The 26,563-nt window shown below is 45.9% G+C and overlaps 1 protein-coding gene across 1 annotated transcript in view; it reads right to left on the bottom strand.

Annotated features, from left to right (window-relative positions):
* The window catches only part of atp11b (ATPase phospholipid transporting 11B), a 183,318-nt gene that overhangs the window by 64,603 nt on the left and 92,152 nt on the right, over window positions 1-26,563 (bottom strand). Inside the window, exons 18-24 of the mRNA XM_070884058.1 lie at window positions 25,532-25,713; window positions 12,267-12,470; window positions 5,691-5,844; window positions 4,428-4,530; window positions 2,692-2,837; window positions 1,996-2,055; window positions 18-145 (exon numbers count right to left, since the gene is read on the bottom strand). Of these exons, the coding sequence (XP_070740159.1) occupies window positions 18-145; window positions 1,996-2,055; window positions 2,692-2,837; window positions 4,428-4,530; window positions 5,691-5,844; window positions 12,267-12,470; window positions 25,532-25,713 (977 nt within the window). The remainder of the gene's footprint in view (window positions 1-17; window positions 146-1,995; window positions 2,056-2,691; window positions 2,838-4,427; window positions 4,531-5,690; window positions 5,845-12,266; window positions 12,471-25,531; window positions 25,714-26,563) is intronic.

Genomic DNA, 26,563 nt, shown 5'->3' with positions numbered 1-26,563 from the left:
AATCAAATTCAACCTACTTGTACAATGCTGGCTTGCACTGCAGTATGCGAGGGTGCACATCTTGTTCAAACAAACTGTACATGAGGATGGGTAAGGAAGTGAAGCTAATGTTGTACAATGTCAGATAAGCACCGTCATATAGTGTCTGTAAGAAAAATACATTAATGCGGTACTTTGAAGTTTAAGTATCTCTCTAGCAATTAACTTAATATATTTGCATACATTATCTGCACTTCTGCTATCCACCTTCCTTATTATCTGAAGGACAAAGACTTGTGTAAAATATATATATTTCAGTTGAACCTCCTTAGTCTGCATTAATGAAGGGTATCTCCGATATAGATGCTAATTTCCAGGAGGTATCAAGGGTCCCCACAGACTCAGACTATTAAGCGTGAGGAAAGCATAGTCTACAGGACGATTTGTAGAAAGTGTTTTAATGCATTAAAAACCTGACATTTCAGGATCTCACAATACTTCTTTAGAAATGAAGAACTTGTATATTCAGGTACAACGTTCTTGAATCCGGCAACCACGGGACCGAAGCCGCGCCGGTTTTTGGGTTATTCTGGATTTCGGAGAAGAAAATCTGACGTCCCGGATCTGGCAACCTCGGGGCCGAGTTTCGGGGTTTTCCGGATTTCGGAGAAAATCAGATGTCTCAAATCCAGCAACCGCGGATGATTTTTTAGGTTTTTACGGATTTCGGAGAAGAAAATCCGATGTCCCGAATCCGGCAACCTTGTGGACGATTTTTGGGTTTTTCCAAGGGTCATTTTGAAAGGCTTGGACCGACCGATTACAGGTCTTCAATGCCCAGTTTTAAAAAAATGTCCGGTTTTTCGGACAACTCCATCTGTGATGCGTAAAATGTCCGTTTTTTGGACAATTCCGGTTTTCGGAACAGTTATGTATGCAACCCTATGTAACCTGAACACTACCGCCATCAGAGGGTGTATCCGCTGGAGTCCCAAGGGATCTCAGCATCCCTTGGGAACACTGTATATAAGCAGGCCTCCCAGGCTGTACCAGCAATTTGGAGTTAGAATAAAGAGACTAAGGTCACACTTACTCACGTCTACAGTACTCAGTTACATTGTTTTATTCAAGACATAACGGACGTGGCACCTGTATGTATAAAATCCCTTTCACGTCCTCGGGACATTCCAAAGTACTTCACAGCCTATGCATTGGTTATTACATATAGTCACTTTAGTCTTTCCATCCCCAGACAAAAACACTTGTCCCAAAATAGAAATTATACAAACAATCTCCGCTTAAATTTCATGATTACATCATCACTGTACCCTTGATAGCTACAAAAAGAATCTCAAGGATGATAGTGTAGAATGAACTCTTAAGTATCCTTTGTATGAGTGTTATGGTGCTATCAAATGCAGTTGTGGATTTGTGTGTTTCGATTCATTTATGTATCCAAGACAAACATTGAAGGCTTTTAAAAAATTATTCACAGGGAAATTGCACCACATCCAGAACTGGCTATGTCTGGAAGAATTGTTAATAAAGTTTCCAGATATTTCGATTCTCTATCCAAACTACAATTTTACAATCAGAATCTCCACATTTTTTGTGCCAACCGGTTGTGCTCTCATTTAAGTTTTATCCATGAACTAAATAAAACCAAGGACCAACCACACATAGCAGTTAATTTTTCAAATTATTTCTGATCTCCATGTAAAATAACATAGCTAAATGTGCATTACAAGGTCAGTTATAAATATTATTTCTGTATAACAGTAGAATACAAAGTGAACTCCAAAATGTTGGAAAAAGTCTGGTGTGAAAAATTTAACACAAATGTAGTGATGCGAGTCACAATGCCACGGAAAATAAATTTTGCAACTTCAATAATTCCCTCTCCATTCAGAAGCTTGTAAATCCACCAATGACAACTGCAAGAGGTAGAAAATATGCAGAAAAAGCTAATAAATTCTTCTCTCAAGTTCATTAATTTATATAAAAAGTAATGCTTACCTGTTGCGAAAATAAACAGAAGAACTGATATAAAAACTGAGGTGTGATAAAACAGACGTTCTGAAAAAAAATTGAAAACACAGGAATGGCTACATTAGAGTTTTTAAATACAGTATCATGCCCCTTTCAAAAATAATTTACTATATTAGAGTCACTATAGGCAATTATGAAATGCCTTGAAAATCCACAACTTCTAAACTCTGATTCTGTGAGACCCATAAAAGAAGTTAACTTTCTGCAGAAGAGTATTTATCGCTCCCCTGTTGACATTGCCTATGCCATACTAAACCAAAGTTCCCAGGTTTAATTCCTGGTCTGTGTGAGTTTGCTGATAGCAGCCTAATCAGCAGTTGGAGCACTGCCACAATTACCTTCAGTGGCCCTGGGTTAATGAAGGGTAAAGTAGCCATGCTTCCCATTCCCGATTGCAATATTGTGACTCTTGCTGGAAAAGTGCATAAATGGGCAAGAATAAGATTGAGCTTGGGTGGAATGCCCTTCACTCTCAAAGAGCCTGATGGCATTCACCATCTAGGTTCACAGAAGAAGAATAGGCATTTGGCTATTCTGGCCAGATGATACAATAGAAGTCAGACTAGGAGGGCAGAAAGGGAAGAAAAATTAAAGGAAAAGAGTTTTGTGAATTAGCAGACTAATTGTTGGTAAAATTTTAGAAAATTCATCAAAACAACTTACCTTGTAAAAAAAGTACTGTACAAGATGTGATATCCTAATATAATAGAAGTGGCCATGGACAAATAGTAACTTAGCCAGGAATCTGAATCTTGCTATTGCATAGTCACTATTCCTCACTGCTTGCCTTCCTTCTTTGCCCATAATTCCTGTGGATAGAAAAATGTTAAGACAGCATGTAATGGCATTTTCAGTCTATTTTACAATTCAGAAATCTTTAAATTGATTACAATCACTAGTTAATAACATGTAATGATATGTAATAAGCAATCAGAACGCAACATCTCAGGCACTTCAGATACCCAGCATAAATTGGGAGAAATGTTATTAAAAGGGGCCAAAATGTTAAAGGGGGCCAAAAGCATTGTTGAAGAGGTAGATTTTGAGGAAGGTTTTGAAGTGGAAGGGTATGATGGTTTCAGGCTCTTTCATTAGTGGTGGAGTGTGGGGGCAGGTAGAGAGGGTGAAAGGGGTGGAAAAAGTTGCAAAGTAGTCCAAAGTGAGAAGAGCAGGCTATTCAAGGTATTATACTGTTGTGACAAATATACCTGAAAAATAAAATAGAAATTACATGATCAGGAACATGGCAATTAATTTATTGACAGATGTTTGGATGCTATTTGGTGCATTATGACTCGCTTTCAGCGACTAATCACTATCCTTAGGAGGTGTTGAGCCCATTACAATCCTGCCCATTCTTGTGACGCACAGAAAGAGCAGTAATAGAAATACAATTTGGCATCTTACTGTTAACATACCTATTCCAATATTTGCTTCCAGTATCATGCTGACATCATTTGCACCATCACCAATTGCTAAGGTAATAGGCTTGTCTGGCGATGTCTTTAAAAGTCTGACTACCTGAAAATAGACCAAAACAATTACAGATTTTGTGCCGCAAGACACACGGTTTGATACACAAAGAGCTACATTCATGAATTCTAAATTTCAAAGCATTAATAATGGCTAAAATCTAATGTTAGATTTTATATATAAATAGATCCTTTATCAAAATCAATGCCCCCAAAGTGGATGCTCCAGCCCATGAGGAAAGTAGTCAGGCACCGTAGCTACAACCCACTGAATACACTAACTAGCAATATGCACCCACCATTGGAGGATAATTGCCTCAGATTTACCAATGCTTCTAAGGGAGAATGCATGATGAGGCTTAGTTGTAGAGGTTGCAAGAATAGCCATTAAAGATGGCTAATGCCATAAAGTCTAAAATACACAAGTCCTGTTGAGTTTATCTCACGCATTCTGCCTGAACTGTCCAGTATTTTGCTCCTCAAATTCTGCCCTCGAGCATCCCTGATTATAATTGCTCAACCATCGGTGGCCGTGCCTTCAGCTGAGTAGGGTCTAAGCTCTGGAACTCCCTCCCGAAACCTCTCCGCCTCTCTTTCCTCCTTTAAGACTCTCCTTAAAACCTACCTTTGACCAAGCTTTTGGTCATCTACCATCATTTCTTCCTATGTGGCTTGGTGTCAAATTTATCTGTTTTGACTTATAACACTGCTGTGAAGCGCCTTGGGATGTTTTACTATGTTAAAGGCTCCATATAAATAAAAGTTGTTGTTGTTGGGTGGTGGTATACCTGTCCAAAGGAAGAGAGACTATATACTTCAAATGTTGAAATCCTGTGAAAAACAAATTTTCCAGAACCGAATAGGATTTCTCTCAGTTGACTAGCAGAACGTGTCATATTACATTTTCTGTCAACTGAGAGAAAATACCTATTCCAATATTTGCTTCCAGTATCATGCTGACATCATTTGCACCATCACCAATTGCTAAGGTAATAGGCTTGTCTGGCGATGTCTTTAAAAGTCTGACTACCTGAAAATAGACCAAAACAATTACAGATTGTGTGCCCAACCTGACTTTCAAGAAAACCACCTCCCCAAATTATGGAAGAATGCCTGTGAAGAAGGACTGTGCCAAACATGAACCTGACTAAATTTGTAACCACTAGCTCTTGGCTACCATATAAAGTTTCCAGCAAGGATCTCCAATCAGGTGCATGCTGATTTTCTTTTCTCTATACTGGGGAGACCAGGATGAATTGTCGCATGTGCCTTTATTAACCAATCATCCAAATGGAGACTGACACATCACCCTTGCTGTGAATTACAAAAAGGCACTTGGTTAAAACACCATGAGGCAGAAGCCGTCAGGCAAAAAGGAAAGCACAATTTACTGGCAGTGCACTTCACCAATACACTTTCTGTTGTCTTCCTTGACCTTAAAATGATGTACACTGTCTTTACATCGACTTTGGCGAGAGTCTCCTGGCCATACTTGCTTACATAGTCTGTAGCAGGGCAATCACTTCAAAGCGAAGGCATTCCTAGCCTCAAATCAATCAAAATCATCCATTATTTCTGGGGACTTCAAAGTAAAATCTGTTTACTGGCCTGACTAAACCATTTTGTGATTGCAACAAGCAACAGTTTCTATTACACATTGTTCAGAAGTACTCTGTGCCCCCAACCTGACTTTCAAGAAAACCACCTCCCCAAATTATGGAAGAATGCCTGTGAAGAAGGACTGTGCCAAACATGTACCTGACTAAATGTGTAACCACTAGCTCTTGGCTACCATATAAAGTTTCCAGCAAGGATCTCCAATCAGGTGCATGCTGATTTTCTTTTCTCTAGCCTTGGGAGACCGGGATGAATTGTCGCATGAGCACCCTAGTTAAGATTAGAGATCAAACCTAGAACCTTCCTAATCTGATCTGACTAAGAAATACACTTTCTCCACTGAGCCATTAAGGGAGCAGAATTAAGACTTATTTATATTTTCATTCAGGTAAAATAAATTTCTTTTTTTATTTCCAAACCAATATACTCAAGGATAAGGCCATTTTAGGGCATTTGGTCTCTATTCTCTCAAATTTTATACCACACTACATTGCAGTTTGATGTTACCAAATTAACACAAACAATATTAAATATTGCACGAGTACATTAGATTTGAGTCAAAAGGCAACTTACTTTTGCTTTTTGCAGTGGTGCCATTCGGCAACATAAAACAGCATTGCAGTTTTTGCTAATTTTCATGAACAGTTCTTCATGTTCCCTGAGTGCAATTGAAAGGCTGGCTCCATCTACAACCAAACCATGTTGAATCACATGGTCCTGTTTTATTCTGTAATAATAAACCACTTGTTAAGGCTTAAAAATGTCAGATTTCTGAAGCTTGCTACACAGCAAACTCTTCTGGATAGTTAAACTGGATGTACACAGATATAACATTGCCTGTCCAAATCTATTACACATAAGATGATTCCACTAGAATTAAAGGGGTCAAGTTTCGGCCTGATTGCTCCTATTTTTTTTTGAGCAACTGGTTTAGAATGGAGTATCTTAGACATTGCAATTCTCGGCATTTAGTTTGCTCCAGTTCTAGTCAGTTAGAACAGTTTTATTTTGGGACAGATTTTTTAAAATTTTTTTTTTAAAGGGGGCGTGTCCGGCCACTTACCGCTGTTTTGAAAGTTTTGGCAATGAAAACTTATTCCAAACTAACTTAGAATGGAGTAAGTACAGATTTTTGTACACTTAGAATATCAGGCGTAGGGAACAAGGGGGGGTGGGGGGGAGGAGAGGAGAAGAGAGGAGGTGGGGGGGGAAGAGAAGAGAGGAAAGAAAGAAGAAGAGGGGGCGGTGAGGCGGAGGGAGGGACGGGGAGGCGAGGAGGAGAGAGAGGGAGGGACGGGGAGGCGAGAGGAGAGAGAGGGAGGGACGGGGAGGCGAGAGGAGAGAGAGGGAGGGACGGGGAGGCGAGAGGAGAGAGAGGGAGGGACGGGGAGGCGAGAGGAGAGAGAGGGAGGGACGGGGAGGCGAGAGGAGAGAGAGGGAGGGACGGGGAGGCGAGAGGAGAGAGAGGGAGGGACGGGGAGGCGAGAGGAGAGAGAGGGAGGGACGGGGAGGCGAGAGGAGAGAGAGGGAGGGACGGGGAGGCGAGAGGAGAGAGAGGGAGGGACGGGGAGGCGAGAGGAGAGAGAGGGAGGGACGGGGAGGCGAGAGGAGAGAGAGGGAGGGACGGGGAGGCGAGAGGAGAGAGAGGGAGGGACGGGGAGGCGAGAGGAGAGAGAGGGAGGGACGGGGAGGCGAGAGGAGAGAGAGGGAGGGACGGGGAGGCGAGAGGAGAGAGAGGGAGGGACGGGGAGGCGAGAGGAGAGAGAGGGAGGGACGGGGAGGCGAGAGGAGAGAGAGGGAGGGACGGGGAGGCGAGAGGAGAGAGAGGGAGGGACGGGGAGGCGAGAGGAGAGAGAGGGAGGGACGGGGAGGCGAGAGGAGAGAGAGGGAGGGACGGGGAGGCGAGAGGAGAGAGAGGGAGGGACGGGGAGGCGAGAGGAGAGAGAGGGAGGGACGGGGAGGCGAGAGGAGAGAGAGGGAGGGACGGGGAGGCGAGAGGAGAGAGAGGGAGGGACGGGGAGGCGAGAGGAGAGAGAGGGAGGGACGGGGAGGCGAGAGGAGAGAGAGGGAGGGACGGGGAGGCGAGAGGAGAGGGAGGGACGGGCGGGGGAGAGGAGGAGGGGGCGTGGGGGGAGAGGAGGAGGGGGCGTGGGGGGAGAGGAGGAGGGGGCGTGGGGGGAGAGGAGGAGGGGGCGTGGGGGGAGAGGAGAGGAGAGGAGGGATGGGGAGGAGGAGAGGGAGGGGGGGGGCGGGCGAGAGGGAGAGGGGGACGGGATGGGGAGTGGAGAGGAAAGGGACAGGGTGAGGGGGGCGGGGAGAGGAGGGGGGGGGGAAAATGAGGGGCGGGGGAAAAAGAGGAGAGGGAGGGAGGAGAAGAGGGGTGGGGGGAGGAGAGGAGGGGGAAAGAAGAGAGGGGGAAGAGAGGAGAGGGAGGGAGTGGAGGAGAGGGAGGGAGGGGGGGGGAAAGAGGCAGGGGGAAGAGGAGAGGGGAGGTGGGGGGCGGGGGGGGAGAGGCTGAATGGGACTGGCTGATGTGAAGAAGCTGGGCCGAAGACTTCAGGTGGGGCCCGCTCCCAGTCCGATGCCAGGTGGGCGGGCCCTGCCGAAGGAAGAGTGAGCGGACCAGAGCTGAAGGAGGGGGTGGGTTGGGAGTCGGAGCAGAGCGGGAGCTGAGGGGTGGGGGGTAGCGGAGCGGGAGTTGAGGGGGGAGGGGTGGGGGGAAAACGGCAGGCAGTGGAGCGGGAGCTGGGGGTGGCGTGAGCGCGCGAAAGGGAGCTGAACAGGGGGGGGAAGCCGGAGCCACAGCCACAGCAGGCGCTGGAGGAGGGAGGTGCAGTCCGATCTTCGCCGCCTCAGTGAGCCCATTCGGCCAGGGCTAGGGGTGGCGTGTTTCGGGCCCCTCCCACACATTTTCGGGCGCCTGGAGCTACTGCACATGCGCGCACACGCTAGCGCGCATGTGCAGAGCTCCCGGCACTGTTTTCAGCGCAGGGACCTGGCTCCGCTCCCCCCACAGCTTGTGCTGCCCCGCGGCAAGAGCCTGGATCGACCTGAGGAGTGGAGAATACCGAGGTAAGTTTTCTGCGCGGAAATCAGGTGTGGCTCGCGGGGCTGCGGCGTTCTAGGAGCAGCCCGAAACTTGACCCCAAAGACTCATACTTTAATTGACAGCAAGTTGAACAAGTAACCCCATTACCCTCCTCAAAAAAGCTTACTTTAAAAGGAATTATAGATCCATATGAATACATTTATTGTTCAGGTTCTACCTACTTGCACAGTGAAATGTGTTTGTGGCAAAGTTTAGGGCTTGCTCAAGCTAACTTATCCCAATACGTACTGGAGAGAATTTATTTACTATAGTAATCTCTGCTGCTTTAACAGGAAGTACCTTTTATGTATACGCTATAGATTTTGGTAGTTAATTGGTTCGCAGACTAGAACAAATACAAAAATTAAATAATTTTAGAGGTGAATGAACATAAGCACATTGCCTGCTTTCTACATTGCCAACCATCCAAACTTAGTAACAGCTTCGGGCAGAAGACCTTTGGTTCATCTAGCCCACCCCTTGGTGCAATTCTGATGACCTTGAATCCCATTTGTTAACAAAAACCTGTCTAGTTCCACCCCCATGTCGATAATCTGTTTTGCATACTTACTACTCATTTAATTAAAAAAAAATTGTTCTGCATTTCCTATTTTCTTTTGTCCTTCTTAATTTGTAAATATGACCCCTTGTGCTTAAATTCTGTACGTGGCTGATGGATCCAATTTGTCCAAACCTTTCAGAATTTTAAACACTTCTATTATATCCCCTCTCACTTTTCTCTTTTCAAATGCCTCATCCAACTCTCTCAATGAATTTTGTACCCAGCATGCCCGCTGGGGGCTAATCCTGCCATCCTACTGCCCATTCCGCTCACACAAACCATCTCTGCCTTCTTGAACTCTGCCAGATCAACAATCACGGCTACTCTCTGCATTTCCCTCCAGAACATTCGTTCACTCGCAAACGAGGCCCTCGTCATTCACAACCTTATTGTGAATAACTGCATTGATATCATGGCTTTGACAGAAACCTGACTCACAGATGGCATCACCATGCCCCTTACTAAAGCCTCTTTACCTGACTGTACTTTCCACCATCTACCTCATGTGGCCCTCATCAGCAAAATCACACCTTGGTCTCTCAGCCTACTCCTCCGGCACCTTCTCCTCCTCGGAACACCACATGTTGTTCCACTCCTCTTGCCTGTCCTTTGCAATCCCTCGCTTGCCACTACCCTGCCAAACACAAACTGATTTTTACACCAAGATATTCTCCCCCTTTTCCAACTTCAGCCTGACTCAGATTCCTCATCCCCGGTAATTTCAATCTCCATCTCAGCTCACTTTGCCCTCTATCCCCCGATTTCACTGCCCTCCTGACCACATTAAACATCTCCCTTCATATAAACTGTTCACATTCATGGCCACCCCTTCACCTTGCCATCACACATGGCCACTTTACTCCAATCGCCTCAATCACAGACGAGGCTATCTCAGAGCACGTTTTTGTATCCCTCTCCACCCATATCCACCTACCTGCTTCCTACAGCACTTCCTTCTGTGGCTGCCCTTGGAATAAACTCTCCTCCAAGTCACTAACAACTGCACTTTCAAATTTCCAACAGTCTCACTTTTGGCCCTCATGCTCCACAGTACTTCTGCAGCTGTTAATCTCAACCCCTTCCTCACCTATGATGCCATTGTTTCCAATAAAAATTCCTACTCTCTTCCACCCTGGACGATCCCTCTGGTATGGCACTGATCATTGCTTCAAGTTCAAGAGCAACTGAGTTGATCTTATTTGGCGCCAAACTAGTTTAGCCATCCATTGCCAGATCTGACTGGACCACATGAAGGCACTGTTGGGCCTTAGTCTCTCTCCTCTGCCAAATTTGCTTAATACTCCAGGCTCACCCTGGAAAGGAAAGGTAACTCCCAGCTTCTATTCTCCATTACCATTCAGCTCGTTAAACCACTTTCCTCAGCTCACTCTGCCTTCACCTTCAACAATCAAGTGTAAGGACAACGTCTTCGTTACCAAAATTGAGATCATCCATTCAGCTACCTCTGCAGCATTCCTCCCATTCCCTTGCCCACCAAGCCAAACCTCCCCCAAGGATATTTATGCCCACCTCACCCCAGCCCTGATGCAGCATCTTTCTCTAGTTTCTTTTCTATCTCCTTTCATGCCCTCTCTGAAATTATCCTCACCATGAGACCCACGTCTGTTTGCTTAACCCTATTCCCACTAAACTATTGACCACCAACTTCCCTTCCTGCCCCTCCTGCTAGCTGATATTGCAAAAGGTTTCTTCTCCTTAGATACTGGTCCCCTCCTTTTCAAAGCCATCTTCACACTCCTTTCTCAAAGATTTCCCTCAACCCCTCTGTCCTTGCAAACTGTTGCCCCATCTCTAATCTCCGTTTTCTCCAAAGTCCTTTAACATGTTGTCGCCTCCCAAATTCGTGCCACATTTCTCGCAACTCCTTGTTGGAACCTCTCCAATCAGATTTCTGCCCCTGCCACAGCAGTAAAACTGTCCTAATCAAAGTCACAAATAACATTCTTTGTGACTGTTACCATGGTGCACATCACTCCTTGTCCTTGATCGACCTCTCGGCAGCCGTTGACACGGTTAACCACACCACCCTCTCCCAATGCCTTCCCTCTGTTGTCCAGCTCAATTGGATTGTCTTCAAGGTTCCACTCTTACCTATACAATTAAAACCCATATACCCTAACCAAAGTCGACATGAGGAAATACTTTTTTATGCAGCGAGTGGTTAGGATCTGGAATGCACTGCCTGAGAGAGTGGCGGAGGCAGATTCAATCATGGCTTTCAAAAGGGAATTGGATAAGTAACTGAAAGAAAAACATTTGCAGGGCTATGTGGAAAAGGCGAGGGAGTGGGACAAGCTGAAGCGCTCTTGTAGAGAGCTGACACGGGCTCGACAGACCGAATGGCCTCCTTCTGTGCTGTTACCATTCTATGATTCTAATTGTAGCCGCTGCATTTCCAATGATTTCTCTTCCCATCACCTTTGGAGAACTCCAATGAATCCATCCTTAGTCTCCTTCTCTTCCTCATCTACATGCTTCCCCTTGATGACATTATCCAAAAATTTAGGGTCAGGTATGTATACTGACAAGACCCAGCTCTAGTTCTCCATCACTTCTCTTGACCCTTCCTCTGCCTCAATATTGTCAGCTTTCTTGTCCGACATCCAGTCCGGGATGAGCTACAATTTCTTCCAGTTTAAACAGTGGGAAAACCGGACCCATTGTCCTCAGCCCCCACCATAAATTCTGTACTCATGCCACTGATTCTATTCCCCTCCCTGGATACTGGCTCAGGTTGAACCAAATGGTGTGTGATCTCAGACCCATTTGGCCCTGTGCTGAGCGTCTGACCCTATATACCCTCCAAAGACTGCCGACTTCCACCTCCAACACCCATCTCTGCCCCCGTCATAGCCCATCTGTTGATGGAAAAACACCTCCAGATTCAATTGTTTCATGCTCTCCTGGCCAGCATCCCCTTCTCTACTCTCCAAAAGCTGATGCAAAATTCTGCAGCTGTATCCTAACCTGCACTGTCCTACTCACCACGCACCCCTCCATTAACTGACCCAAAGGACCCAGTCCCTCAATATCTCAAATTAAACATTCTCGTGTTTGTTTTTCAATTCCTTCATGTCCATAGCCTCCCTCTCCTCCATCAAGACCCTCCTTAAAACCCACCTTTTTGACCAAGCTCTGTCATCTCACTTAATATTTCCATCTTTGGCTTGGGGCAATTTTTGTCTGATTGTGCCTCTGAAGTGCCCTGGGAAATGTTTCTATGTTCAAGGTACTATATAAATGCAAATGTTGTTATTACTGTGGGACCAGAGGAATTTAAAAAATGCAGCTACAAATAGCATACATTAATAGTAAAGGCAAATGCAACGGTTACTGACATTTTCAGATTTTGTGTCCCAATTATTGATGAATGGATTTACTAGAAGCAATTCACTGCACAATCACTAAATAAAGAAGAATTGTGTGAAATAGGTTAATTTATAGACCACAGAAACTTTTCAAAAGAGAACGTGATTACCTTCTATCAAGCGTTAGAAGTTGCTCAGCACATTCAATGTCTGATTTCTGATTAGTAAGTTCCAAAATATTCATTGTCCTGTGAAAATGTCCACTGGATAAACTCACACTAATTGCAGTTTCTTGTTTATCTCCTGTTAGAACCCATACTTTGATGCCTGCCAATTTAAGGGCTTCTATTGTCTCTGGGACTTTGTCCTGCAACCTGGAACAAGAATCAAAGTTGTCAAAACACTCATAGCAAGCAACATTTTATACACTCAATTAAAAGTTTTGATGGCTATTCAGTGATTTCGGAAAAGTACACATGTAGGTGGACAACAAACTCAAACGGGCTCAGCTCAGATACCCCATGGTCAAATACACTGTATACACTCATTTTCTGGACTTGTACATGAAAAATAGCTGCTTGTCTGAGGTACCAAGACACCATCTGTGCCCATGGAATCGTACCCAGAATGAGTCCTCATCTTCTGGAAAAAGGAAAATGGGGGCAGGTGAAAACACATAGAAAACAGTAAAATTATGTTCAAATTAGTGTTACTTGGTGAGTGACAAACATGCATTAAATGGGCTACATTTTTAAATCAAAGCAAGCTATTGTCACTTCTAATGAGTGACTTATCAGGGCATTTGTTTTTAAAAAAGGGGTGAAATTCAATCTTTAAAGATCCAGGCCCCAGAGGTAGTGCAGTGGAAAGCAAACTAGCAAACTCTTGTTGTCAAAGGGAAGACGTATAAGGAACACCTCGATAAACTAGGGGTCATCTACCTCAAAAGATAATTTGCATGAATCCTTATAAACATAGAAACATAGAAAATAGGTGCAGGAGTAGGCCATTCGGCCCTTCGAGCCTGCACCGCCATTCAATGAGTTCATGGCTGAACATGCAACTTCAGTACCCCATTCCTGCTTTCTCGCCATACCCCTTGATCCCCGTAGTAGTAAGGACTACATCTAACTCCTTTTTGAATATATTTAGTGAATTGGCTTCAACAACTTTCTGTGGTAGAGAATTCCACAGGTTCACCACTCTCTGGGTGAAGATGTTTCTGCTCATCTCGGTCCTAAATGGCTTACCCCTTATCCTTAGACTGTGACCCCTGGTTCTGGACTTCCCCAACATTGGGAACATTCTTGCTGCATCTAACCGGTCTAAACCCGTCAGAATTTTAAACGTTTCTATGAGATCCCCTCTCATTCTTCTGAACTCGTGAATACAAGCCCAGTTGATCCAGTCTTTCTTGATATGTCAGTCCCGCCATCCTGGGAATGAGTCTGGTGAACCTTCGCTGCACTCCCTCAATAGCAAGAATGTCCTTCCTCAAGTTAGGAGACCAAAACTGTACACAATACTCCAGGTGTGGCCTCACCAAGGCCCTGTACAACTGTAGTAACACCTCCCTGTCCCTGTACTCAAATGCCCTCGCTATGAAGGCCAACATGCCATTTGCTTTCTTAACCACCTGCTGTACCTGCATGCCAACCTTCAATGACTGATGTACCATTGCACCCAGGTCTCGTTGCACCTCCCCTTTTCCTAATCTGTCATCATTCAGATAATAGTCTGTCTCTCTGTTTTTACCACCAAAGTGGATAACCTCACATTTATCCACATTATACTTCATCTGCCATGCATTTGCCCACTCACCTAACCTATCCAAGTCACTCTGCAGCCTCACAGCATCCTCCTCGCAGCTCACACTGCCACCCAACTTAGTGCCATCCACAAATTTGGAGATACTACATTTAATCCCCTTGTCTAAATCATTAATGTACAATGTAAACACAGCTGGGGCCCCAGCACAGAACCTTGCGGTACCCTACTAGTCACTGCCTGCCATTCTGAAAAGTACCCATTTACTCCTACTCTTTGCTTCCTGTCTGACAACCAGTTCTCAATCCACGTCAGCACACTACCCCCAATCCCATGTGTTTTAACTTTGCACATTAATCTCTTGTGTGGGACCATGTCGAAAGCCTTCTGAAAGTCCAAATACACCACATCCACTGGTTCTCCCTTGTCCACTCTACTGGAAACATCCTCAAAAAATTCCAGAAGATTTGTCAAGCATGATTTCCCTTTCACAAATCCATGCTGACTTGGACCTATCATGTCACCGCTTTCCAAATGCGCTGCTATGACATCCTTAATAATTGATTCCATCATTTTACCCACTACCGATGTCAGGCTGACCGGTCTATAATTCCCTGTTTTCTCTCTCCCTCCTTTTTTAAAAAGTGGGGTTACATTGGCTACCCTCCACTCCTTAGGAACTGATGTAGAGTCTACGGAATGTTGGAAAATGACTGTCAATGCATCTGCTATTTCCAAGGCCACCTCCTTAAGTACTCTGGGATGCAGTCCATCAGGCCCTGGGGATTTATCGGCCTTCAATCCCATCAATTTCCCCAACACAATTTCCCAACTAATAAGGATTTCCCTCAGTTCCTCCTTCTTACTAGACCCTCTGACCCATTTTATATCCGGAAGATTGTTTGTGTCCTCCTTAGTGAATACCGAACCAAAGTACTTGTTCAATTGGTCTGCCATTTCTTTGTTCCCCGTTATGACTTCCCCTGATTCTGACTGCAGGGGACCTACGTTTGTCTTTACTAACCTTTTTCTCTTTACATATCTATAGAAGCTTTTGCAGTCCGTTTTAATGTTCCCTGCAAGCTTCCTCTCACTCTATTTTCCCTGCCCTAATCTAACCCTTTGTCCTCCTCTGATGAGTTCTAAATTTCTCCCAGTCCCCGGGTTCGCTGCTATTTCTGGCCAATTTGTATGCCACTTCCTTGGCTTTAATACTATCCTTGATTTCCCTTGATAGCCACGGTTGAGCCACCTTCCCTTTTTTATTTTTACGCCAGACAGGGATGTACAATTGTTGTAGTTCATCCATGCGGTCTCTAAATGTCTGCCATTGCCCATCCACAGTCAACCCCTTAAGTATCATTCGCCAATCTAGCCAAGCCAATTCATGCCTCATACCTTCAAAGTTACCCTTCTTTAAGTTCTGGACTATGGTCTCTGAATTAACTGTTTCATTCTCCATCCTAATGCAGAATTCCACCATATTATGGTCACTCGTCCCCAAGGGGCCTCGCACAACGAGATTGCTAATTAATCCTCTCTCATTACACAACACCCAGTCTAAGATGGCCTCCCCCCTAGTTGGTTCCTCGACATATTGGTGTAGAAAACCATCCCTTATGCACTCCAGGAAATCCTCCTCCACCGTATTACTTCCAGTTTGGTTAGCCCAATCTATATGCATATTAAAGTCACCCATGATAACTGCTGCACCTTTATTGCATGCACCCCTAATTTCCTGTTTGACGCCCTCCCCAACATCACTACTACTGTTTGGAGGTCTGTACACAACTCCCACTAACGTTTTTTGCCCTTTGGTGTTCTGCAGCTCTACCTATATAGATTCCACATCATCCAAGCTATTGTCCTTCCTAACTATTGCATTAATCTCCTCTTTAACCAGCAATGCTACCCCATCTCCTTTTCCTTTTATTCTATCCTTCCTGAATGTTGAATACCCTTGGATGTTGAGTTCCCAGCCCTGATCATCCTGGAGCCACGTCTCTGTAATCCCAATCACATCATATCTATTAACATCTATTTGCACAGTTAATTCATCCACCTTATTATGGATACTCCTTGCATTAAGACACAAAGCCTTCAGGCTTGTTTTTTTTTAAACACTCTTTGTCCTTTTAGAATTATGATGTAGTGTGGCCCTTTTTCTTTCTTGCCTTTGTTTATTCGGCCTTCCACTATTGCTTTTTACCTTTCTACCATCTGTTTCTGACTCCATATTACTTCGCCCTATCTCGCTGCATAGGTTCCCATCCCCCTGCCATATTAGTTTAAACACTTCCGAACTGCATTAGCAAATGTTATCCCTAGGACATCAGTTCCAGTCCTGCCCAAGTGCAGACCGTCCCTTTTGTACAGGTCCCACTTCCCCCAGAACTGGTTCCAATGTCCCAGGAACTTGAATCCCTCCCTCTTGCACCACTGCTCAAGCCACATATTTATTCTAACTATGCTGCTCCCTCTACTCTGATTAGCACGTGGCACTGGTAGCAATCCAGAGATTACTACCTTTGAGGTCCTACTTTTTAGTTTAACTCCTAGCTCCCTAAATTCAGCTTGTAGGACCTCCTCTCGCTTCTTACCTATATCGTTGGTATCTACATGTACCATGACAACTGGCTGTTCACCCTCCAGAATGCTCTGCAGCCGCTCCGAGACATCCTTAACCCTTGCACCAGGGAGGCAACATACCATCCTGGAGTCTCAGTTGCGGCCGCAGAAACTCTTATCTATTCCCCTTACAATAGAGTCCCCTATCACTATAGCTCTCCTACTCTTTTTTCCGCCCTTCTGTGCAGCAGAGCCACCCATGGTGCCATGAACCTGGCTGCTGCTGCCTTCCCCTGGTAATTCATCTCCCCCAAACAGTATATCTGGTTTGGAGGGAGATGACCGCAGGGGATTCCTGCACTACCTTCCTACTCCTGCCTTGTCTCTTGGTCACCCATTCACTATCTGTCCTAACCCTTACCTGCGGTGTGACCAACTCACTAAATGTGCTATCCACAACATTCTCAGCATCGCGCATGCTCCAGAGCGAGTCCATCCGCAGCTCCAGTGCTGTCATGCGGTCTGTTAGGAGCTGTAGCTGGACACACTTTCCGCACACATAGTAGAGTGTCCCTGACTTCCCACATAGCACAGGAGGAGCATGGCACGGGTCCGAGTTCTCCTGCCATGACTTAACCCTTAAATTAATTTACTTACTAAAACTTACTTAAACTATACGAGATTCCTAACTGGGCAGATAAACCAAATGCAAAACAATACTTGCAGATCCAGTATATTGCAGATACTGGAAATCTGCAATAAAGACAGAAAATGCTGGAAATACTCAGCAGGCAAGATAGCACCTGTGGAGAAAGAAAGAGTTAATGCTTCAAGTCGATGACCTTTTGTCAGAACTCTAGTTTCATCAATACGTTCAGATATGCCAGGATAGCAGGACAAAAGACCACAGGCTCAAAAGGTATTTAGCTCAAATTTAAGGCTGATGCAAGGAAATATTTCTTAGCAGAACAGCTGAAATAGGTCATCAGGAAGAGTGGTCAAGGCAAGGATACGGGTTAATTTAAGCAACAGCTGGATGCTGTGATGGGAAGATGAATAGGAGGTGGGTGGGGTGGCTTGACCCATCCACCTCCACGGAGGTGCATGGGGTTGCTGACCCATCCACCTCCATGGCACGAACCTGGTATTGCAGTACTTCCAGGAACGGTGCTTGGGCTCTAGGCCTTTTGGCTAAGAGCATTAGCGCAGGGTGATCCTTGATGTGTGCAAGGTGACCTCTGGCGTTTGTGATCTGACAAAGAATTGGAAAGATTGACAGAATTGGTATTCTGTATGAATGAAATAAAATGGCCTGGGGGCCCTTTACCTGAACTCATCTTGAATAAAGTCAGTGCTACTTTCCTCAATGATTATGTTAAATTAAAAATGTTAATTATACAGTTTACAAGCTACACATCACTCATCTCATGAGATGAAAGCAGTTCTTTTTAAAATACTTTCATAGTTTATACATTGGTGTGGTGCAAAGCCTGTGGTTAAGTGACCAGCAGAATCTTAAGCTGCTCTGTCAGGTTTTAATAAATGGGACCACAAAATTGAAATATATTGAAAATGCGAATATCAATTATGACCAATTTAGCTAGACAGCTAAATAATAATACTGCTGAGAAATGCCTCAATAAAAATATTTCACTTTAAAGGAATCAAAACTTCAGCTCACAAAACATCTGACCTTTAGGTTCAAATTGATACTCAAATAATGTGCAGTACCACATATTCTGACTTCACCAAATGTTACATACAATTAAAGTCAATTAAAAAATATGAAACACAAGAATAGATTACTCACAATAAAGACCCTTCATCATTGTATGATCAAAGTTCAACATCTAGACACAATCAGGAATTGCTGTTATCTCACAGGGGAAGTTACCAGGAACACTGTCACTTGAACTTCATGTTCTGGGATTCTGAGACGTTGGCCCCAAGTTTCCACATGATTTGCTCCTGATTTTTAGGAGCAACTGGTGTAGAATGGAGTATCTTAGAAATCGGAATTCTCGTCATTTAGTTTGCTCCAGTTCTAGTCAGTTAGAACAGTTTCACTTTGGAACAGAATTTTTTTTTCAAAAGGGGGCGTGTCCAGCCACTTACGCCTGATTTCAAAGTTTCGTGAGTGAAAACTTACTCCAAACTAACTTAGAATGGAGTAAGTGAAGAATTTTGTACGCTCGAAAAAACCTTGTCTACACTTTAGAAAGTCAGGCGTAGGTTACAAATCAGGCGTAGGGAATGGTGGGGGATTTAAAGGAAAGTTGACAAACATTAAACACTTCAGTTTTACAAATAAAGAGCCATCATCAATAATAAATGATAAATACATCAATAAATCAACCAATAAATCAATCAAAAAAATTAATAAGAAATAATATATTTTTTTTTAAATCAATAAATAAAACATTTTCTACTTACCGACTGCAGCACCGGGAGCCCTCCAACAGCGTGCTGGGATGCCCTCCGCCCCCCCAGTGTGTCTCTGTCAGTGTCTCTATCTCTCTGTCTGTGTGTGTCTCTCATTCTCTGTCTGTCAGTGTTTGTGTTTCTGACAGCGAGGGGAGGGGGGTAGAGGGAGAGAGGGGGGGCAGGAAGGAGATGGGGGGGGGGCGTGAAGGAGATGGGGGGGGGGGCGTGAAGGAGATGGGGGGGGGGCGTGAAGGAGATGGGGGGGGGGCGTGAAGGAGATGGGGGGGGGCGTGAAGGAGATGGGGGGGGGCGTGAAGGAGATGGGGGGGGGCGTGAAGGAGATGGGGGGGGGCGTGAAGGAGATGGGGGGGGGGGGCAGGAAGGAGATGGGGGGGCAGGAAGGAGATGGGGGGGGGCAGGAAGGAGATGGGGGGGGGCAGGAAGGAGATGGGGGGGGGCAGGAAGGAGATGGGGGGGCAGGAAGGAGATGGGGGGGCAGGAAGGAGATGGGGGGGGCAGGAAGGAGATGGGGGGGCAGGAAGGAGATGGGGGGGCAGGAAGGAGATGGGGGGGGCAGGAAGGAGATGGGGGGGGGCAGGAAGGAGATGGGGGGGGGCAGGAAGGAGATGGGGGGGGCAGGAAGGAGATGGGGGGGGCAGGAAGGAGATGGGGGGGGCAGGAAGGAGATGGGGGGGGCAGGAAGGAGATGGGGGGGCAGGAAGGAGATGGGGGGGGCAGGAAGGAGATGGGGGGGGCAGGAAGGAGATGGGGGGGCAGGAAGGAGATGGGGGGGCAAGAAGGAGATGGGGGGGCAGGAAGGAGATGGGGGTGCAGGAAGGAGATGGGGGTGCAGGAAGGAGATGGGGGTGCAGGAAGGAGATGGGGGTGCAGGAAGGAGATGGGGGTGCAGGAAGGAGATGGGGGGAAGGAAGGAGATGGGGGGAAGGAAGGAAGGAGATGGGGGGAAGGAAGGAAGGAGATGGGGGGAAGGAAGGAAGGAGATGGGGGGAAGGAAGGAAGGAGATGGGGGGAAGGAAGGAAGGAGATGGGGGGAAGGAAGGAAGGAGATGGGGGGAAGGAAGGAAGGAGATGGGGGGAAGGAAGGAAGGAGATGGGGGGAAGGAAGGAAGGAGATGGGGGGGGAAGGAAGGAAGGAGATGGGGGGGAAGGAAGGAAGGAGATGGGGGGGGAAGGAAGGAAGGAAGGAAGGAGATGGGGGGGGGAAGGAAGGAAGGAGATGGGGGGGGAAGGAAGGAAGGAGATGGGGGGGGGAAGGAAGGAAGGAGATGGGGGGGGGGAAGGAAGGAAGGAGATGGGGGGGGGAAAGGAAGGAAGGAGATGGGGGGGGGAAAGGAAGGAAGGAGATGGGGGGGGGAAAGGAAGGAAGGAGATGGGGGGGGGGAAGGAAGGAAGGAGATGGGGGGGGGGAAGGAAGGAAGGAGATGGGGGGGGGAGGAAGGAAGGAAGGAGATGGGGGGGAAGGAAGGAAGGAGATGGGGGGGGAAGGAAGGAAGGAGATGGGGATGGGGGAAGGAAGGAGATGGGGATGGGGGAAGGAAGGAAGGAGATGGGGATGGGGGAAGGAGAGGTGGGGGGGGTAAAGGAGAAGGGGGAGGGAGGCTGAAAGGGCCGGGCCCGAGATTTCGGGCAGGGCCCGTCCCCAGCACCAGATTTACAGGTAGGTGGCGTTGGGTTGGGTCGGTGGGGTGGTGGGAGGGAGGTCGGTTCGGTTCGGGTCGGGTCGGGTCGGGTCGGGTCGGGTCGGAGGGAGGGAGGGAGGGAGGGAGGGAGGGAGGGAGGGAGGGAGGGAGGTCAGGTCGGGGAGAGGGAGGTCAGGTCGGATCCAGTCTGGAGGCGGGGGACAGCGGGAGTCGGGTCGGGTCCAGTCGGGGGTGGGGGGAGCGGGAGTCGGGTCGGGTCCAGTCGGGGGGGGGGGGGAAGCGGGAGCGGGAGCCGGGTCGGGTCCAGTCTCGGGGGGTGGGGGCGAGCGGGAGTCGGGTCGGGTCCGGAGGCGGGAAGCGGGAGTCGAGTCGGATCGGGTGGAAGCAGGATAGGCCGTGGGAGGAGCCTCAGTCACGCAGCCCCAGTGAGGCCAATCGGCCAGGGCTAGGGGCTTCGGCCCCTCCCACACAGTTTCAGGCGCCTGGAGCTACTGCACTTGCGCGCCCACTGTAGCGCGCATGTGCAGAGGTCCCGGCACTGTTTTCAGCGCACGGACCTGGCTCCGCCCCCTACAGCTCCTGCTGCGCTGCGCCGAGGGCCAGAGGACCTGCAAGGAGGTGGAGAATACAGAGGTTTTTTTTAGGCGCACTTTGTGGCGCGAAAACTGTCGTCCAGGTCGGGACTGCGCCATTCTAGGCGCAGCTCGAAACTTGGGCCCCTTGTCTCCAACCTTGTGTATCACAGCATCAGTTTGAGACAGACCTTCCCTCCTCTGTCTGGCAAAGGCAGCAATAAAACCTGCAGGACCACCAAGCGCACTAACATTTTACAGTAATAAATAACTGTTTAAAAGAAAATTAGGGTTCGCCAGGCGGGTGCTTTATATGTGGAGGCTAAAGCTCAAGAATGAAGAAGCTTTTACCTACGGTAGGTAATTATCATTTTCTCTTAATTGGTTTGTCCTCCACATATAATACGGTCGTTTCTCCAATCAGAATTATATCTCGGAGATTGAATTTTCGGGCCACTTGGAGCACATCAGAGCCACAGCACTTTTTGTCTGGACAAAAATGATTTGTGACATCATACAACCTGCTCCAGGCAACTATCTTAGAAATAGCCTTGAGGGAACCCTGCACAAGTTGGCCCAACCAGCACACAAGCTGAGCGAGTTTCGTCCTAGTGGGTCCTGCTTTGCCAATGAAGCAACATAAGGAGATACACTCAACTACCCAGTTTGCTAACTTATTTAATAATTGTCTGAGCTAATAAATGTCTTGGATCTTAGCTGCATAATAAGCTGATGACCTGGCCACATAAGCCAAGTTATATCTTATTTTACAGGAAGAAATGTCAGTATAATTTCCTGAGATTTGATCATTTTTTTAAATTAGTTCCTGGAATGTGGGCGTTGCTGTCAAGACCAGCAATTATTGCCCATTCCTGACTACCCTCGAGAAGGTGGTGTTGAGCCGCCGCCTTGAACTGTTGCAGTCCTTGTGGTGAAGGTACTCACACAATGCTGTTAGAGAGTGCCAGGGTTTTGACCCAGCAAAGATGAAGGAACAGTGATATATTTCCAGTCAGGTAGGTGTGTAACTTGGCGGGGAACTCTGAGGTGATTGTGCTCCCATGCACCTGCTGCCTTTGTCCTTCTAGGTGGTAGAGGTCGTGGGTTTGGGAGGTGTTGCTGAAGAAGCCTTGGCGAGTTGCTACAGTGCATCTTGTAGATGGTACACACTGCAGCCAGGGTGCGCTGGTGGTGCAGTGAATGTTTAAGGTGGTGGATGGGGTGCCAATCGTGCGGTCTGCTTTGCCCTGGATGGTGTTGAGCTACTTGTGTTTGGAGCTGCACTTGTCCAAGCAAGTGGAGTGCATTCTAACACACCTCTGACGTGCCTTTGGGGAGTCAGGTGGTGAGGGCAACAGAATACCCAGCCTCTGACCTCCTCTTGTAGCCACAGTATTTATGTGGTTGGCCCAGCTAAGTTTCCTGTCAATGGTGACCCCCCCCCCGCCACTCCCCCTCCTCCGAGGATGTTAATGGTAATGCCATTGAAAGTCAAGGGGAGCTGGTTAGACTCATTTTTGTTGGAGACAGGTGAAATGCAAACAATTTTAAGCAGAGGAGAATTAGCCTTAATCAACCTGTCAAACAAGGTGAGTCTATTAATGAAAGCCACTTACTAACCTTTCTTGTTATTATGAAGACCGGCAAAGTAATACTTAAGAGATTTCACATACCCATGGGTTGATAAGAATTTGACTTGAGCAGCAAGTTAAAGTCTCATCCAGGGTCAAACAAAGGAGCAAATGGCTGCAATTATCAAACAGACTTCATAAATAGGATTGAGTGAAAAGCTCTACTATTGCTGCATCTGCCAGATGTAAATCTCAGGCAGAGATGGCAGCAGTATGGAGACTAAATGAATTTGGAGAAACTCCAGCAACCCAAAAGAAATAAAGGTGCATCACCATATCAGTGCATGAAGCAATTCCAGTTAGTTTTCTATGTTTTCCAAGTGGAATTGTTTCTAGTGATCAGCATTGTTGTTATGATTTCCAACAGGTAAAAGCCATGCATTTGAAGAACCATGCTGACAACTACATTTTCTCTATGACCCATAAAGAGGGATCTCCACTTTCTTCATCCGCACTAGAGCCTCACTGAACAGACCACTATCCTCAACCACTCTACTTGGGAGGTGTCTTCCTCTCCCTCACCCCCCATATGTGTTGGAGGACACCAATATCAATTTTGTACTCATCAGTATCTTTGTTGAGATTCCAGAGTACAGGTTTTGTAGACCTGCTAAAAAAAAAAAGACACTCTCTGGTAAAAGAACCTCAATGCTGAAAGAAACCAAGTGGAATGCATTTCTAATCTGCACCTTTAGTGAGGCAACCCTGGCCAATGCCATGGACTTGTGTTTTTCAGTAAGTACTAGTGTCGCTGGGTTGGTCCCAGAGTCAGTGCAGAATTAGTGGTGAAGTCAACCTGGATGAAAGTTGTTTGAGGCTGAAGCCAGTGCTTTGGGTGGCGCCAAAGGCTGCATCAATGACGGTGATGCCATTGCCCCATCAAAGACCAGGATGCACTGGTCATTCTACCAATGCCAATGTCAGCAGAAGGCCCAGCATCCAAATCTAAAGATAAGACTAATTTGCAGCATGGCTAGAGGTGGTTTTGAGGAACACTGCACCTTCCCCCCCCAGCCATGGGAACTAACGAAAACTCAATGAAACTGATGCAGCTTTATAGGAACAATCTTGTAAATTTTCCCTACTTGCACAATTTCTCACTCTGTCCTGGGGGTTAAGAAGTGCTTCACTGTACTGGACATTCTGGAGGCCAGAAATTGCTTTCAGTTATTAAGTCAATCATGTTCTACTCTTGAAATGAATACGAAATAATCGTGGGCATCTATGGCATCCTACAAAAATTTTGAAACCAGCACTATCAGCAACCAAGAGTTAACTAGGGTCAGTGTGGTTGGCAGAGCCTTGCAAGTGTTGATGAAAAATGGTTTATCAAACTTCATCAAAACTTAAAAAAAGATCACTGTGTTCTTAAAGACGAGAGAGAGACTAAATTCTACTAAGTAGCTGAAAATAATACTGGGAAATGTGGGAAGCTGCCTACTGCCTCAAATAAGAAAAAGAAAACTGAACGCTTGCCTCTTAAGTGACACTGTTATTGCAGGATGGGGAAAGGTCATCTCACGCAAAGACCACAATATTCTCAATAGCAATTCCTGATTGTATATGGAGGCTGAATGATTTTTTAAAATAAGCAGAATCCACATCAGGAATTGGTGGTTAAAATAAAATAGGCCACTCATTTTTCTGGCTGTGCGTCAGTTGTTGACTTAATTTTTTTCCTGAAATGCACTATCACCTGATGTGTTCTTTATTTTCACATTTGCACATGCAGCATGGTTGATGAAATGATAAGGAAAATGTACAAACCTGAATTCCAATTTCAGTAAGAACTTAAGGGGGGCAAAATTGCCCTTTTTTATAGCCCCATCAGCACCTCCGCAGGGGGAGGGGGGACTAATGGGCCACCATATTTTTCTGTTGGCCGACTCATCTGTTGGCCCAACAATGACAGCTCTCGCCTCGACCAGGCCACCATCCTGCAGCCCGGCACTCCGTTTTGGGTGCTGGGCTGTTGGCCTGGTTGAGGGTGTCCTTGGTATCCCAGTGGCGGCCACCAAAGGGACTGCTGAGTGCGCAGCAGTCCCCCCCCTTTAACTGAAGGGGAGGGACGTCGTGACACGTCAGTGCAGCGCGGTATGGACGCTTCACGCTGACTTACAGCGCCCTGCTTTCGTCTGTCTACCGCCCCGCAGAGGTGCAGAGTGCCTCAGATAGCGCCATGGACATTTTTCAGAGTTAAAAACCCAAATTCTGGGTCACTTACCTGTACTTTAGGGGACGATAAATTTTTATATAATTTGAATTATGCACTCCAAATGGGTCGCGGGGCAATTTCACCCCCATAGTTTCCTAGTATTTTGGTAAATCTCTGAATTCAATTAACACATTTGAGCGCATATCAGTGGAAGCTGTTCATTTTCCAGGATATGATTAAATATGCCAATAGAACAAAACATTTATGTTGCATTCTCAAGTTGCTGGAAATGCACTATTGAGCGACTATTGGTTCCAGCACATTTAGTACAATACATTCCAAAGGTTACATTTACACTAGTTTTACCATTCTAAAGTTACAATATTCAAGAAGTGAGAGATGATTAATAGCTTCAAAACCGATGTAACAAAACAATCTTTCACCTTCTACTATATACCAATCAGCAACATTTCAGAAGTATCCACAGCATAAAAACTTCTTAATCTACAGAATTTGTTCAGAATAATTACTTTATTAAATTAGACTTTCTTTTCATATTAATGAATATATTTACATAATGTATTAACTTTATGGCAAACGAAGAACATTCATAGATATCTAACTAGACTAACAATAATGATAAAGCATACAACATACTTGTCCTCTACTCCAGAAATTCCCAGTAGGTGCAGGTCTTTCTCAATAAAATTGAAAACATCAGCTTCTTGTTCTTCTCGATCGTGCAGAGATGTTCTGGCTGCAAAAAGCCGTGATTTTATCTCCTGGTATTGATATTCGGATAAATATTTGCATGCTACACAGAGTGTTCGTAGCCCTTTCTATAAACAATACAAAAAACTTGCTATTTATATTGCACCTTGCACATCTCAGGACACTCCAAAGCACTACATAGCCAATGACATACTTATTCTTTGAATTGTAGTCATTGAGATGTAGGGAAATGGAACAGCACACAGCAATGTTCCACAAGCAACAATGAAATACATGACCACATAATCAGTTTGTCCAGAACAAGGAGAATTCCTTGATTCTTCTTCAAACATTCCAAAATATTCTTGGGATATTGTATGCCCACTTGAACAGGTAGCAGTGCTTTAGTTTAACATCTCATCCGAAAGATGGCACCTACGACCGTGCAGTACTCCCTCAGGACTTCACTTCAGTATCAGCAAAATGAATGTGCTCAAGCCTCATGAATGAATCCATGACCTTCTGACTTAGACTACTACTGAGCTGAGGCTGACCACTTATTCAAATTAATACATTAATGATTACATTTTGGATCTTAGAGTTAAATCTCTAGCTTTTTACACTTGTTTTGCAACATTTCTAGAATTTAAATTTCTCAAACATTTTCTCCTTTTCATCCCTTTGGTTTCAACCCCTTCCTTTTTAAGCTCATTTAATATCAAATTTGGCGAACAAACAGAATAATGAAAAAATGTAATTCAATTGTTTTTCCAAATTTGGTGACATGGAAACTTGGTTCAGTGGCTTGGATACACGCACTTTACTCCTGGGCCAGACAAATTAAATGAAAGTCTCTTTATCTTCAGGCTATTAAGGGCCCTGTGTAAAATGAGTTTGGGCAGTCTCCATCTCCATTAATTTGTAGTGGGCATGTGCCAACAGCACAAAACTGTTCAGAGTTTGGCACTAATTTGAGGC

The sequence above is a fragment of the Pristiophorus japonicus genome, chromosome 6 (assembly GCF_044704955.1).
Source record: "Pristiophorus japonicus isolate sPriJap1 chromosome 6, sPriJap1.hap1, whole genome shotgun sequence".
Taxonomy (NCBI): domain Eukaryota; kingdom Metazoa; phylum Chordata; class Chondrichthyes; family Pristiophoridae; genus Pristiophorus; species Pristiophorus japonicus.
This window is presented reverse-complemented; position numbering and strand designations above follow the sequence as displayed.